This window comes from Ascaphus truei, chromosome 3 (assembly GCF_040206685.1).
Source record: "Ascaphus truei isolate aAscTru1 chromosome 3, aAscTru1.hap1, whole genome shotgun sequence".
NCBI lineage: Eukaryota > Metazoa > Chordata > Amphibia > Anura > Ascaphidae > Ascaphus > Ascaphus truei.
Genome location: NC_134485.1, coordinates 91,189,209 through 91,203,179, shown reverse-complemented (window position 1 = coordinate 91,203,179; position 13,971 = coordinate 91,189,209). Strand labels below are relative to the sequence as shown.

Genomic DNA, 13,971 nt, shown 5'->3' with positions numbered 1-13,971 from the left:
GACGGGGCCATGACGGCTTTTATGTTAAAAAAGAGTAAATAAACTCCATGCAAATTAATTGTATATTGTCAATTTATTTAATTTTATAAGGAAGAATAACGTTTTAAAACTCATCTATGTGTCCTGCAGTTTTTCAGATATATATTCACACACACACACACACACACACACACACACACACACACACACACACACACACACACACACACACACACACACACACACAGATCACCGGGAATAAAGAAGCTGAAGAGGCGGATTCAAAGTGGACGGTAATGGAGGGTCAGGGCAGGAGCAAACCGCCTCTCTGATTGACTCCCTGGCACACCATGTGATGCGTCGCCGCTCGGGATCACAATTCTGTTGTAGCTCCTGCTGGCTGACGCGTCACAGTATGCAGTGAGCCAGGAAGCGAGGAGTGACTGGGGACAGCTAGGGAGGAGGTAAGAGGCTGGTGAGAGGCGCGCGCCGCCGGCTGCACTGGGGACCTAGCCTAAGGCCAGGTTCCTGCTGCCCGCTATGGCTTGCGCTGCAGGGACAAGAGCCGCCCCTCAATGGGGCCAGGCCCACTACCAGGGTTGGCCGCCGCGTTGCGCGACCAGATTTTTCGGAAGGCAGAAAAACTGTCTTCAGATCTGGCGATGGAGAGCTGGCCACGCTCCAGGCAATGAGGGCGAACCTAATCGGTTATGTCATGGCCACAGCCCCTGTCTTTACCCCTGCAGCTCTACACAGACCAGGGAATAGACCTGCACGCATCACCAGCCTGGCAGGAGAGCGTGCAGCGCCGACACAGGGGACGTTTCTAAACAAGGGGTAGATATGTCATGCCCATAATGTAGAGTTAAGGTGGTAATGTAAGTGCCACAGTACAACAGATAATGTGGTAACAGAGGCTTACTGCACCCAGGCTGACTATGCTGGGCTCTGCAGCAATGTGCAAAGCATGGGGGTCGGGGGGGGGGAGATACAGGCACAAAAAAAACTTTATTCTGCGCAGTCATTAATATTTGCAATCATGGGGGGGGGGGGGGGAGTTGTACCTCCACCCTCCGAGTTTATATATTATTGCAATGTATGCATATTAGTGATTTAATATGTACAGCGCCACCGTCTCCCAAAAAGTAGTTCCTGTTTACAATACACACACAATACCTGTTCACAATACTGTCATTTCCACACATCTCATTCGATGCATGTCCTGCAGCACAAAGGTCACAGTATACAGCACTTAGCAAAGGTATCAGATGTGTTTTTAAAAAAAAAGTCACGTAGTCGAAAAACAAAAAGGTGATATCATTAGCATAAGAAGTGTCAGATGTGGGTGCCCGGGCGGCTGTGATACACACGCCCACTGCAGAGAAATGATATGTTAGCTGTGGCAGCAGTGAGTGATCTCCGCTGCAGTGCCTGACATGACATTAAGGAAGACACAGAAAGGAAGAATGCATTGTACACACCAAGCAGCAGCCCATCCATGTCAAAGATGATGTGGGTCACTGGCTTCATCGTGCTGTCTGGCAGCGCCATACTGCTCTCTGCTGCACCTGGTATTATAAGGTCTGTGTGTAGTGTTCAGCAGATCTCTGGCAAGGAAGAAGGGAAATGAATGAGTTGCCTAAGACCCACCCCAAGGACAACCATAATCTAACCATGGGGTGTAAAGCAAACGTGTGCTGCTACTGCAGCGGTGCTCAGTGCTATACATTACTTTATAGTGTTTATTTTATGTTCCTCTTGTTACTAAGACATTGATCAGAGAGTGAAGGAAACCCGACGGCTTAATGGAAGCCTTTCACTGTTGGGGAAGCAATGAACTGGAAATGCTTTAAAAGGGCAGTCCCACAGAATAAGATACAAAAAAAAAGAAGAAAAAAAACACATTTACACAAATTAATGCAACTGCTTTCCTTATAGAAAGAGGCAATGACCTATGCAACTATTCTACTTTGCATCCTGTTATAAATTAATGTTAGCCTTTTTGCCGACTCTTAACTTTAAGTATAAAAGCTGCTTGTTTGACTAATAATGTATGCATCATAATGATTGTACAAACTAAACAAAAACAACCATTCACTTCTAGTTTTGGGGACGAACAGTTTTATCACCAAAACACGTTAGATAGAATTGTACAAAAAAAAAAAAAAAATAGATTTTCTTTACCTTGAAGTGAACATTTAAAAAATATATATATTTAAAATGCTTATAGTTATTTGAGTATAAAAAATATTGTTTTCTTCTTTAAGGACCCTTTTATATTTTGTAAAACAGAATGGAACCCCTTAAATATTTTCTTGGTTCAAGATCATTTTTTAAAGACCCCCACCACCCCAATACATTTTTAATAGACCCCCCACCGCCCCAATACATTTTTAACAGACCCCCACTGCCCCAATACATTTTTAACAGACCCCCACCGCCCTAATACATTTGTAATAGACCCGCACCGCCCCAATACATTTTTAAAAGACCCCACCGCCCCAATACATTTTTAAAAGACCCCCACCGCTGTCGCCGGCACTATAAGCGCAGCCTAAAGATGCAAAGTTCTGTGTGGAAGATCATGTGACCAGGCAGTCACTATATACAATTGGTGCACTGTTAGAGACAGTGCAGGGCTCAAAAAGGGGTGGGACAGTGCCTGTTTTAGAAGAGGAAAGGGATGTGATTTTGTAAATGGTTCCTATGGAAACAGAAAATGCTTATTACATTATAGTCCTATAAATGTCATTCAGAATTGTTATTTTTTTTTTAAATGCTACAAATATTTTCTCATAGTACATGTAACAGGGACTTATCCCTGTTAACATAAAGCATCCTCAGAGCTCGGAGAATCCAGAAGAGAAATAGTTAATTGCAGCCACTCAATTAACTAGTCTCCACCTGGACTAATGAGAGCTCTAAAAAGCCTCATGTGAGACACAGGAGAGAGATTTCTTAGCTCACATTTGGGCTGACATAAGGAGAAGGAAGACTGCAGAGATTTTCCTTAGTTCACAACTGGGCTGACCTGAGGAAAAGATGATGTCTTGATGCACACAGAAGGACTGTATGCAGACAGCAAGACAAGGGGACAAGTATAGAGATACCTGGACACGGACATTTCCATATCACACAAGGGTGCTGACCCAGGAGAGCAGAGAGGCCTTCCCCTACAGCTACAACAACAGAAACAGATGAGACTTTTCTTGTTGTACTGTATATATATAGAGTGTGTGTGTGTGTGTGTGTGTGTGTGTGTGTGTGTGTGTGTGTGTGTGTGTGTGTGTGTGTGTGTGTGTGTGTGTGGTAACTAGCTTAGCTAGCCACCCAGTTAGAGAGGGCTGGAGTAAAGGTTTAGATATTCTCCAAACCGGAGTAGGCCTTTATTTTTTTTTTTATTTATTTTTTTTCCAAACTTTTTTATTGGGTAGATACACAGTTACATATATGCAATTGTCAACATTTACATCCCAACATATTACACCATTTTCAAATTTTGTGGAAGAGAGGCAAGGAAACTTGCCCATGAGGAGCACTCCCCAAGAGGGGGAAGCTTAGTATAGTACCGAAGAAGGAGAAGAACAGGTGTGGGGGAGGGGGGGAGGGGGAGGAAAAGAGGGGGCGGGGAGGGGCGGGAGAGTGTATCTTCTTCTGGGCGGCCTGCGTCCCAGTTTATTAGGGTAGTAGTCCTTTATGAAGGGGATTCCTGTTTCGACCCTGGAAGGGGACCCTAGTCCTGTAATGTCATCCACGGTTCCCACACCCTTTCGAATGGTTTAATTTTTTGCTTTAGGTAGGCTGTAAGCTTTTCCATAAGCATCACTTCGTTGATTCTTTTTTTAATCATTCCCTTAGTAGGGGGGGCTACCTTCTTCCAGGAGGACGCTATTTCACATCTCGCCGCTGTGAGGATAAAGGAGATCAATTTCCTAGTTGGGCGACCAATTTCCTCAGTTGGTCTGGCCAGTAGGTAGGTCAATGGCTCAATGGGTAACTCGAGGTCTGTGACCTCTTTTATTAAATTTTGGACCGTAGTCCAGTATTTCTTAATTTCTGGACATGCCCACCATATATGGGCCATGTCCCCCCTTTGGCCACAGCCTCTCCAGCACAGATCTGATGCCAGAGGGTAGATTTGTTTTAATCTCACTGGCGTGAGGTACCAATAGAAGAGTACTTTATAAATGTTTTCCCTTGTAGTGGTGCAGATGGATGTCTCTGCGGCCGCTCCCCAGATTTCTTTCCAGTCTTCCTCCTCAATAGTTATATTTAGGTCCGCGGCCCATTTAAACATGTAGTCATGTTGAGGAGATCCCTCCCTTGTTTCCATTTCCGAGTAGATCTTGGATATTAGTCCCCTTTGGTCCGAGTCAGACTTGCAGAGTCTCTCAAATCTAGTGGGAAAGGGGAATTCCAGGCTTGGCGATACTTTTTGAGCGAAATGTCTGATTTGGAGGTACTTAAACGCATCCAAGTTCGGGATCTTATATTTTGCTTTCAGGTCTCGGTAGCTTAAGAGACTTCCTAGACACATTATGTCCATTAGCGTCTTTATTCCTTCTGATTTTAGTTGGTCGAACTGTTTTGATGCACATCCCGGTGGGAACTTAGGGTTGTCAAATATTGGTGTAAGTTGCGAGCCCGTGGAGGCGAGCTTATATTTGTTTTTAGTTTTTAGCCAAACTTCCCATGTGTGCCTTGCTGTTCTTAGTTTAAATTTTTGCGGTGGCATGTCTCCCCTTTCCATACTCCATAGGCATGCTGGCAGAGAAGGCATTTTAGCATAGAATGTTTCTATTTGGAGCCAACATCTTTGGGTCGAGTCTGCGTTCCATAGTACCGCTTGCTTTAGTTGAGCAGCCTGATAATATTTTTGGATATCCGGGACTCCCATGCCCCCTCTCCCCCGTGATGACAGCAGAACTGATCGGGCTACTCTGGGTCTTTTGCCTTGCCTTGCCAAATGAAATGGAACATCCTGTTTTGGATGTTTTTAAGCTCTGAGCCGGGGACATGGACCGGAAGGGTTTGGAAATAATACAGTAATCTTGGGAGAATATTAATTTTTAGCGATATCATCCTTCCGATCCATGATATTTGGTAATCTTCCCATTTGCTCAAATCCTTTTTGATTTTGTCAAAGAGAGCTGGGTAGTTACACTGATATAGTGACTGGTAGTCCCTTGATACATTCACTCCCAGGTATTTGATGTGTGAAGGGCTCCATTTGTATGCAAAGTTTATTTTGATTAGTTTCACTTCTGGCTCTGTTAGACTGATGTTTAGGGCCTCCGATTTATCACTATTAATTTTGTATCCTGATATACCTCCAAAGTCCTCGAGCTCCTTCTGAAGATTGGGAAGGGAGGTCTGAGGCTTGGTTAGCGTTAGAATGATATCATCGGCAAACAGGGAGATCTTATAATTTATTTTTCCAATCGTTATGCCCTGGATATTTATATTGTTTCGAATTTTAGCCGCCAAGGGTTCTATAGTGAGAGCAAAGAGGAGGGGGGACAAGGGGCATCCCTGTCTTGTACCATTTTTTATTTGGAATCTCTCTGAGTTTCCTCCTGGTAGTTTTACAATTGCTGACGGGTTTTGGTACAACGCCTTTACTCCTTCTAGGTATGTATCTTTGAAACCGAATTTCTCCAACGTTTTAGTGAGGAAAAGCCAATCAATTCTATCAAATGCCTTCTCTGCATCTAAACTTAATAGCATTGCCTTGGAGTTTGTAAGATGGACGTGTTCAATGATGTCAAAAATCTTTCTGGTATTGTCCGAGGCTTGACGCCCTTGGACGAACCCAACCTGGTCTATATTTATTAATCTTGGCAGAATGGGGTTCAACCGATTCGCCAGGATTTTACTATATAGTTTCAAATCATTATTTAAAAGTGAAATGGGTCTGTAGCTCCCACACTGTGTTGGGTCTTTCCCCTCTTTATGAATAATGGCCAGGTTAGCTAGGGACATTGATGAAGGGATCGGGTTCCCTTCCAGGAATGAGTTAAACAGGTTCATCAAATGCGGGGTCAGGATTGGGAGGAACTTTTTATAATAGGTATTGGAGAAGCCATCTGGGCCTGGTGCTTTGGATGTTTTAGAGACCTTTACCGCGGATATCAGTTCTTCTTTCGTGATTTTGGAGTTGAGGTGGGAATTTTCTTCCTCCGTCAACTTGGGTAGATCACAATCAGCTAGATAGCTTAAGATTGCTTCCGCCTTTGCCGACTCTGAGGCCCCCTTTTGAGTCTTCAAATTGTAGAGTTTAGTATAAAATTTAGTGAATTCGTCCCCTATTTTCTTCTCGTTATATAGCACCTCACCAGACCCCTTTCTGATCGCCGTGATCTGGGATCTTTTTTGTACGCCTCTTAGTTTAGAGGCCAACAGTCTATCAGCCTTATTACCCTTATCGTAATACCTCTGGTTTGTCCATTTGAGGGCCTTTTCCACCCTTTCAAGTTGGATGTTCTTTAACTCATTTCTAGCGGTGATCAGGGCTTTATAGATTCTTTTTGAAGGGTTAATTTTATGTTGTTGTTCCAAATTGGTTATTTTCTCTGTCAGATCCTTTGTTATTTTTGCCTTGACTTTTTTCTTGTGGGAGGCAATTGAGATAAAGTTACCTCTGATTGCAGCCTTATGGGCTTCCCACAGTATTGCAGGAGATGAGACCGTACCACAATTGTTAATGAAGTACTCCTTAAGGGCCTTTTTGATCTTTCTCTCCACCTCTGGGCAATTTAGCAGTGTGTCATTTAATTTCCAATTGTAGGAGAATGTTTTTATGAAGGGGACCGATAGGGTTAAAGTGATTGGCGCATGATCTGACCAGGACGTTGGGCCTATGTCTGAGCCTACTGAGGCCTCTAGGATATTTCTGGATCCCAGAAAGTAATCAATACGAGAATAGGTCTGGTGAGGTGCTGAGAAGAATGTGTAGTCTCTTTGGCCCTGATGTTGGGTTCTCCATATATCCATCAAGGAAAATTCCTTTAGTATTTCTCTGAATCTCTTCCCTTTGCTAAGGGATTGGGGCAGGTGTGGTCGGCCTGGGGTGGATGATTTATCTTCTGTTGGGTCAAGGGCCATGTTCAGGTCTCCCCCCACTATCACTGATGACAGGTATCTCGGGTCTAAGTCCTCTAGTACTTTTTTCAGAAATACTATCTGGTTTTCATTTGGGGCATATAGATTGACCAGAGCGATTTCCGTACCCGTGAGTGTGCCATACACCACAAGGAATCTACCCTCTGGATCTGTTACTGTTTTTGTTAAATTGAATGGGGTTCCTTGGCGGACTAAAATTGCAACTCCCCTTTTTTTACTGCTAAATGAGGAATAAAACCCCAAGGGGAATGCATTTTGGAATGTTTTAGGCGGATCCTGAGATGTAAAATGCGTCTCCTGGAGGAAAATGATATCTCCACCGGATCTCTTCATTTCTTGAAGAGCTAATCGTCTTTTTCTATTATTTTGTAGACCTTTTACATTAAGAGAGACCAATTTAATTGCAGATATGCTAGCCATAGGAGCTTTATCAGCATAGTTTTTTAGGGCCTCACTTTTCCCAACGGCGAGGTCCTGCTTAGCGCTTCGTTTATTTCCTTTAGGGTGTGGGGCCGTGCGGTCTGTGGGGCGTGTGTCTCTACGTTTGGGTCGCCTCCCCAGGGGAAGGGGGGGGAGGAGGGGGGAGGGGAAGTACAGGGGTGGGTAGGGGGGTGGAAGTTCTGCTGGGACAGTATCAGCAGGGGTTGTGGAGAAGAAAATGAAAAGGACTAGGCTTTTGAGTGGCCTAGTACAAGTAGTGACCGGTAGTCTACTAGCCGGTTGTTGGGCTTAAGGCCCTTGGGAGGTGGTTCCGGGTCTGTCTCCTCTCTGGTCGGGCAGGGAGACGTGGACCTTTACCTAGTGTTTTTGAGTACACCTTGTTTCTGACTTGGGTTTAATGTTGGAGTCACGAGTAGGAGGGCCGGTTAGGTTCAAGTTGGTTAGTGTGGCGGAGAGGGAATATTTGGTCGGGGGGTTGGGATAAGGTGGAGGGTGGGAGGAGAGGAAGGGGAGGCTGGGGTGAGAGGTGAGAGGGAGGGAGGGAGAGGGCAGAGGGGGAAGTGATAGCGGGCGGAGGAGGGGAAGGGGTGAATGGTGGGGGAGGGGTTAGGATAGGGAACGTGTTTGTATGAGTAGTCCAAAGGGGGCCCCATGACATATTATAGCCACATTCAGCACAGAGGAGATACGTGGGCCACAAGCTAGAATCATCACATTTCAATAACTTTCAACATTTCCCTTTGGGGCCACAGTGTACATATAACTTATGTTTAATTTGGAACACCTGTGCTGGCAAAACAGGGGGGGGGTGAGGGTGGGAGTGAGGGGGGGTGGCGAGGGGGGGAGGGAGGGGGGTGGCGAGGGGGGGGGCGAGGGTGGGAGTGAGGGGGGGGTGGCGAGGGGGGAGGGAGGTGGAGGGCGAGGGTGGGAGTGAGGGGGGGGGAGGAGAGGGGGAGGGAGAGAGGGGGAGGGGGGAGGAAGGGAGGGGGGGGATGGAGGTGGGGGGGGAGAGAATAAGGAACATATCTTATATGAGTAGGTCAGGGGTGGTCTCATATTATATTATAACATCTTTTCAACTCGGAGTGGCTGTGTGAGCCTAGAACCAGATTCAACACATTTCAATAACTTTCAACATTCCCCCTTTGGGGTGTCAGTGCACATACTGTATAACTTATGCTTTAATTTGGAGCACCCATGCTGGCGGGTAGGGCGGGTGGGGAGGAGGGGGGGGAGGGGAAGGAAGAGGGGAGAGGGGGGAGGGGAAGGAAGGGGGGAGGGGAGGGGGGGAGGGGGAAGGGGAGGGACATGGAAGGGGGGAGGGGGAGGGAGGGGAAGGAGGGGGGAGGAGGGGGAGGGAGGGAGGGGGGAGAGGAGGGGGGGAGGGGGAGAGGAGGGGGGAGGTGGATGAAAGGTGGGGGGGAGAGAATAGGGAACATATCTTATATGAGTAGGTCAGGGGTGGTCTCATATTATATTATAACATATTTTCAACTCGGAGTGGCTGTGTGAGCCTAAAACCGGATTCAACACATTTCAATAACTTTCAACATTCCCCCTTTGGGGTGTCAGTGCACATACTGTATAACTTATGCTTTAATTTGGAGCACCCATGCTGGCGGGTAGGGGGGGTGGGGAGGAGGGGAGGTAGGGGAAGGAAGGGGGGGTGGGGAGGAGGGGAGGTAGGGGAAGGAAGGGGGGGTGGGGAGGAGGGGAGGTAGGGGAAGGAAGGGGGGAGAGGGGGAGGGGAAAGGGGGAGGGAGGGGGAGGGGGGAGGGGGAGGGGGGAGGGGAAAGGGGGGGGAGGGAGGGGGAGGGGAAAGGGGGAGGGAGGGGAAAGGGAGGGGGGAGGGAGGGGGGAGGGGGGGAGGGAGGGGGGTGGGGGGGAGGGAGGGGGAAAGGGGAGGGAGGGATGGGGGGGAGGGGGGAGGGAGGGAGGAGGGGGGAGGGAGGAGGGGAGGGGGGGAGAGAGGAGGGGAGGAGGGAGGAGGGGAGGGGGGGAGAGAGGAGGGGAGGGGGGGAGAGAGGGAGGGGGGAGGGAGGAGGGGAGGGGAGGGGGGGAGAGAGGAGGGGAGGGGGGGAGAGAGGGGGGAGGGAGGGGGAGGGAGGAGGGGAGGAGGGGGGGAGGGGAGGGGGGGAGAGAGGAGGGGAGAGGAGGGGAGGGGGGGAGGGAGGGGGGAGAGAGGAGGGGAGGAGGGGAGGGAGGAGGGGAGGGGGGAGGGAGGAGGGGAGGGAGGAGGGAGGAGGGGAGGGAGGAGAAGGGGGGGAGGTGGAGGGGGGAGGAGAAGGGGGGAGGGAGGAGGGGAGGGAGGGGAGGAGAAGGGGGAGAGAGGAGGGGGGGAGGGGAGGAGGGTGGGAGAGGAGGGGAGAGAGGAGGGGGGGAGGGGAGGAGGGGGGGAGAGGAGGAGGGGGGGAGGGGGGGAGAGGAGGAGGGGGGGAGGGGGGAGAGGAGGAGGGGGGGAGGGGGAGGGGGGAGAGGAGGAGGGGGGAAGGGGGAGAGGAGGGGGGAGAGGAGGAGGGAGGGGGGGAGAGGAGGAGGGGAGGGGGGGAGAGGAGGGGGGGGAGAGGAAAGGGGAGGGGGGGGAGAGGGGGGGGGGAGAGGAGGGGGGAGGGAGGGGGGGAGAGGAGGGGGAGGGAGGGGGGGAGAGGAGAGGGGGAGGGAGGGGAGGAGAGGGGGGGAGAGAAGGGGGGAGGGAGGGGGGAGGGAGGGAGGGGGGGGAGGAGGAGGAGGGGGGAGAGGAGGGGGGGGAGGAGGGAGGGGGGGGAGAGGGAGGGGGGAGAGGGAGGGGGGAGAGGGGGGAGAGGGAGGGGAGGGGGGGAGAGGGGGGAAGGGAGGGGGGGGGAGAGGATGGGGGAGAGGCTGCAAAATTCCATATACATTCACATGTCGTCGGTATCATGTATTTATTTTTCGAATTGAAGAACAGACCTGGTGATATATGGCTTATCCAGCAGATGGCGCTCATCTTATGTCAATTGCGTGTATACCTTCCGTATATGTTATGATTTGTCCCCGTTGGGCTCTTTCCTTAGCGCTTCGGGGGGAGCTATTGGGGGGGGGGGAGCCGCTGGAGGGGGGGGGGAGCCGCTGGAGGGGGGGGGGAGCCGCTGGAGGGGGGGGGCCGCTGGAGGGGGGGGGAGCCGCTGGAGGGGGGGGGGAGCCGCTGGAGGGGGGGGGAGAGCCGCTGGAGGGGGGGAGCCGCTGGAGGGGGGGAGCCGCTGGAGGGGGGGGGAGCTGCTGGAGGGGGGGGGACCGCCGGAGGGGGGGGAGCTGCCGGAGGGGGGGGGGAGCCGCCGGAGGGGGGGGGGAGCCGCTGGAGGGGGGGAGGCGCTGGAGGGGGGGGGGGCTGCTATAGCCTGTTTATATGTGTCGGTGGAGGCTAACAGGTGGGGCTCTGTCCCGTTACACTTTTATTCGCCTGTCAGCTTTAGGGGGTTACCAGGACAGTCCTAATGCGTATTGAACACTCATTATTATTTTTCCCCCGCTGGGGACACCCCGTCCTGTATAGCCTCACACTATTATGTAATTATTCGGGGGGGGACTTCCCCGTTGTACATAGGGGGGGGGGCACCCAGGGGGGCAGAGGGAGGGCAGCATGGCTTTGCGAACCCTTCTCGTTCAGAGGCTGTAGTAAGGATCCCCCCGCCGCCCCCACGGAAACCCCCACGAGCCCTCCACCTTCTCATGATCGACGGAGCTAGGCAGTCACTGGTTCCCTTGCGTCATCAGCGCAAATCCCCAGCCGGGGTGCCGAAATCTCGGGGCCGGAACCAAGTGGCTGCTCCCATCACTCGGCGAGGCGAGATGTCCTGCTGGGGAATTTCTCGGGTTTGAACGCCGGGGTCAGGAGATCGCGCGGTGGCTCCTCATCTCGCGGGAAGGGAACCGCCGAGCGATCCACGTGGCATCCGTCCTCCGGGGAAGTCGCAGTGAGGCTCCGTCCTCGGAGTGGGGGGTGATCTCCGCAGCTCTTCCATCCAGGGGTCCCGAGGTAAGTCCAGATTTGTTTATTTATTTATTTGTCTTTTGTTCGCTGTTGGAGGGCGGCAATCCTCTCAGATGCTCGAGCTGGGCCGTCTCTCTCTTCCTCGCGCCCCCGATGTGGGGGGGTCGACATCCATGACGGAGGGGGTGTTAGGCCTAAAGCTTGGGCGAATGGTGACATGTCCTCGGGGTGCTTCATCGTGAAGAACCGTCCCCCCTTGTTAACAACCAATTTAAATGGGAAGCCCCATCTATATTTCACTTCCTTTTCTCGTAGGAAGGATGTTAAGGGTTTCAGCTCCTTGCGTCGTAGTACTGTCATCCTCGATAGGTCGCTGTACAGTTGGATAGGTTCGTCCTTGAAGGTGAGGGGTTCTATCTCGCGACTGGCTGTTAGGAGTCTTTCTTTGGTAGAATAGCTGTGTAGCTTCACAATTATATCCCGTCTTCTCTTTGGGTCATCTGATTTGGGCCCCAGGGCTCGGTGGGCCTATCGATTTCGAGATCCCTCTCTGGTATATCTCCACAAATCATTTCAAACAGTTCAAGGAGGTAAGTTTTTATTTGTGTTGGGGAGACCGCTTCAGGGACATTCCTTATTCTGATGTTCTGTCGTCTATCCCTATTTTCTTGTTCTTCCTGGTTCTCCCTTAAGGCCTCGATTTCCTCCCTTAGGTGGGCAATTTCTTCCTCCATCGCCGTCTGTCGGCTCAGGGCTCCCTCCACCTTGGTTTCCGTTTCAGCTGCCCTGGTTGTTAGGGAGGCAATTTCTTCCCTGATGTCCCGCACTGCCTCCTTAATGTCCGTTTTTAGGGACAGATGCAGCTTTTCGTGCATCGAGGCAAAGAGTTCCTCCATGTAGCCCCTTGTTAGGGGTTCTCTTGACTCTGGGTGGTCTCTCACCGGGTCTCCGGCACACGAGGGGGTCGGAGGGCCGCGTGCTCCGCCGCCATCTTGCCTCTTTGCAGGCTCCTCTGCTTTCTTCTGATGCGGCGAGAAAAAGTTAGCACTTCCATGAGCAGTCTGTTTCTTTCCCTTCGATGTCATCTTGGGGAGCGTTTATCTCTGCTTATGGGTTAAATTGAGGGGAAATTTCTTGCTTTTAGGTGCCTTTTTTTTTGGTATCTTATGCAGTAGATCCACGGAGCTCCTCATTCACCCAGCCATCCCTGGTGACGTCACCGGAAGTCTCTCTATTTTATTTATTTTTAATGTTTTGTCTTGTTAAAACAACAGGCACAATAAAGCCTGGATTTAATTTCACCCCAATCGGTCTACATTAAATACACCTCTGCACACATCTCTTACAGTACAGAACTGATTTATTTAATAAAAAATAAAAAAACACATATAGGATATTGCTTGGTCTGCAGCTTTAACCCTGTATCTGGTTCACAGGGGATTCCTTGTTTTTCTTTTGTCTCCTAACCCTTCTTGTTTTCTGCTTTGGCCTAAAAGAATTGGGTTAGAATGTCCCAGAACTGAACCTGACTTCGAAGTAGATAAACCCTCAGCTTCCGATGTGTTATTTCAGTGGTTGCCAATGGGGATCTGATTAAATGAGGGCATTGATTTTTGCAGCTTGATATCTAGCTGACCGACCAGTGGGGTTAATGACCTCTAGTTTTCAAATGATCGATTTGAACCTCAGTTTTGAGAAAATTATGACTTACCTTGGTAACTTGAGTACTGTAACTTCTTTGATAACTAATAGTATGAGATCCAACGATTCCTTATTTAATATCCCAATGGGTGCAAAACTCCTGATTGTATCTGATTATTGTTGGTTGATTTTGGATACGGAAACCACGTATCATATGTTTCTCCTTAAAATATTCAGTTTAAACTAATCCATGGAGATATAGCTCAATTTCCTTCAATTTAAAATTTTCAAGATCTCTCCGTATATCACGTGAAGTATCTGGACCAAAAGCTTCTTGAGGGGTAGGTTTAAGAAGGATCCTCTCAATGTCTCAGTCACTATAGGTGAAAGTTTCAGCTTTTAAAGAAATAGCTTGAAATTCTTGCCTTAATTATTCCATAGATAATATAAAACAACAAAAAAATACAAAACAGTAATAGACTGTGTGTGCCGATCACGCACATTTTAAGTGAAACTTCTTTGTCTTTTGTCACAGAAATTGTATTTGTAATGGTGATGTTTTAATTAAAAATCAAAATACAATTTTAGAGCCAAAACGCAAAGAAATTTGACTTAGAACACGTGTTTTAGCTATAGTAACTGTATTCCGTGTGTGTGTGAGTACAGTATGTGTCAGTCAGTGTGTGTGTCTCTCGTATGTGTGTCTTTCTCTGTGTCCCCTCTCTCTTGATGCTCCCCACCCTCGTCAGAGCTGCGGACACGGCTGTGAGTGTCCTGCTGCAGCCAGCCAGCCAGCCAGCCAGCCTGCTGCTGGTACCTTCTGCCGGAGCAGCCCCCCT

General features: G+C 49.7%; 1 protein-coding gene across 3 annotated transcripts in view; it reads right to left on the bottom strand.

The window, feature by feature from the left end:
* PUDP (pseudouridine 5'-phosphatase) overlaps positions 1 to 13,591 on the bottom strand; it is a 297,527-nt gene extending 283,936 nt beyond the window's left edge. The window contains exons 1-2 of one of the 3 annotated variants that reach the window (XM_075594567.1): positions 13,203 to 13,591; positions 1,461 to 1,586 (exon numbers count right to left, since the gene is read on the bottom strand). In XM_075594567.1, the coding sequence (XP_075450682.1) occupies positions 1,461 to 1,530 (70 nt within the window). In that variant the 5' untranslated portion in view covers positions 1,531 to 1,586; positions 13,203 to 13,591. Of the gene's footprint in view, positions 1 to 1,460; positions 1,593 to 13,202 lie in introns of those variants that run through there. The other 2 variants (XM_075594565.1, XM_075594566.1) reach the window with 2 other exon arrangements.
* Positions 13,592 to 13,971: the final 380 nt, after the last annotated feature.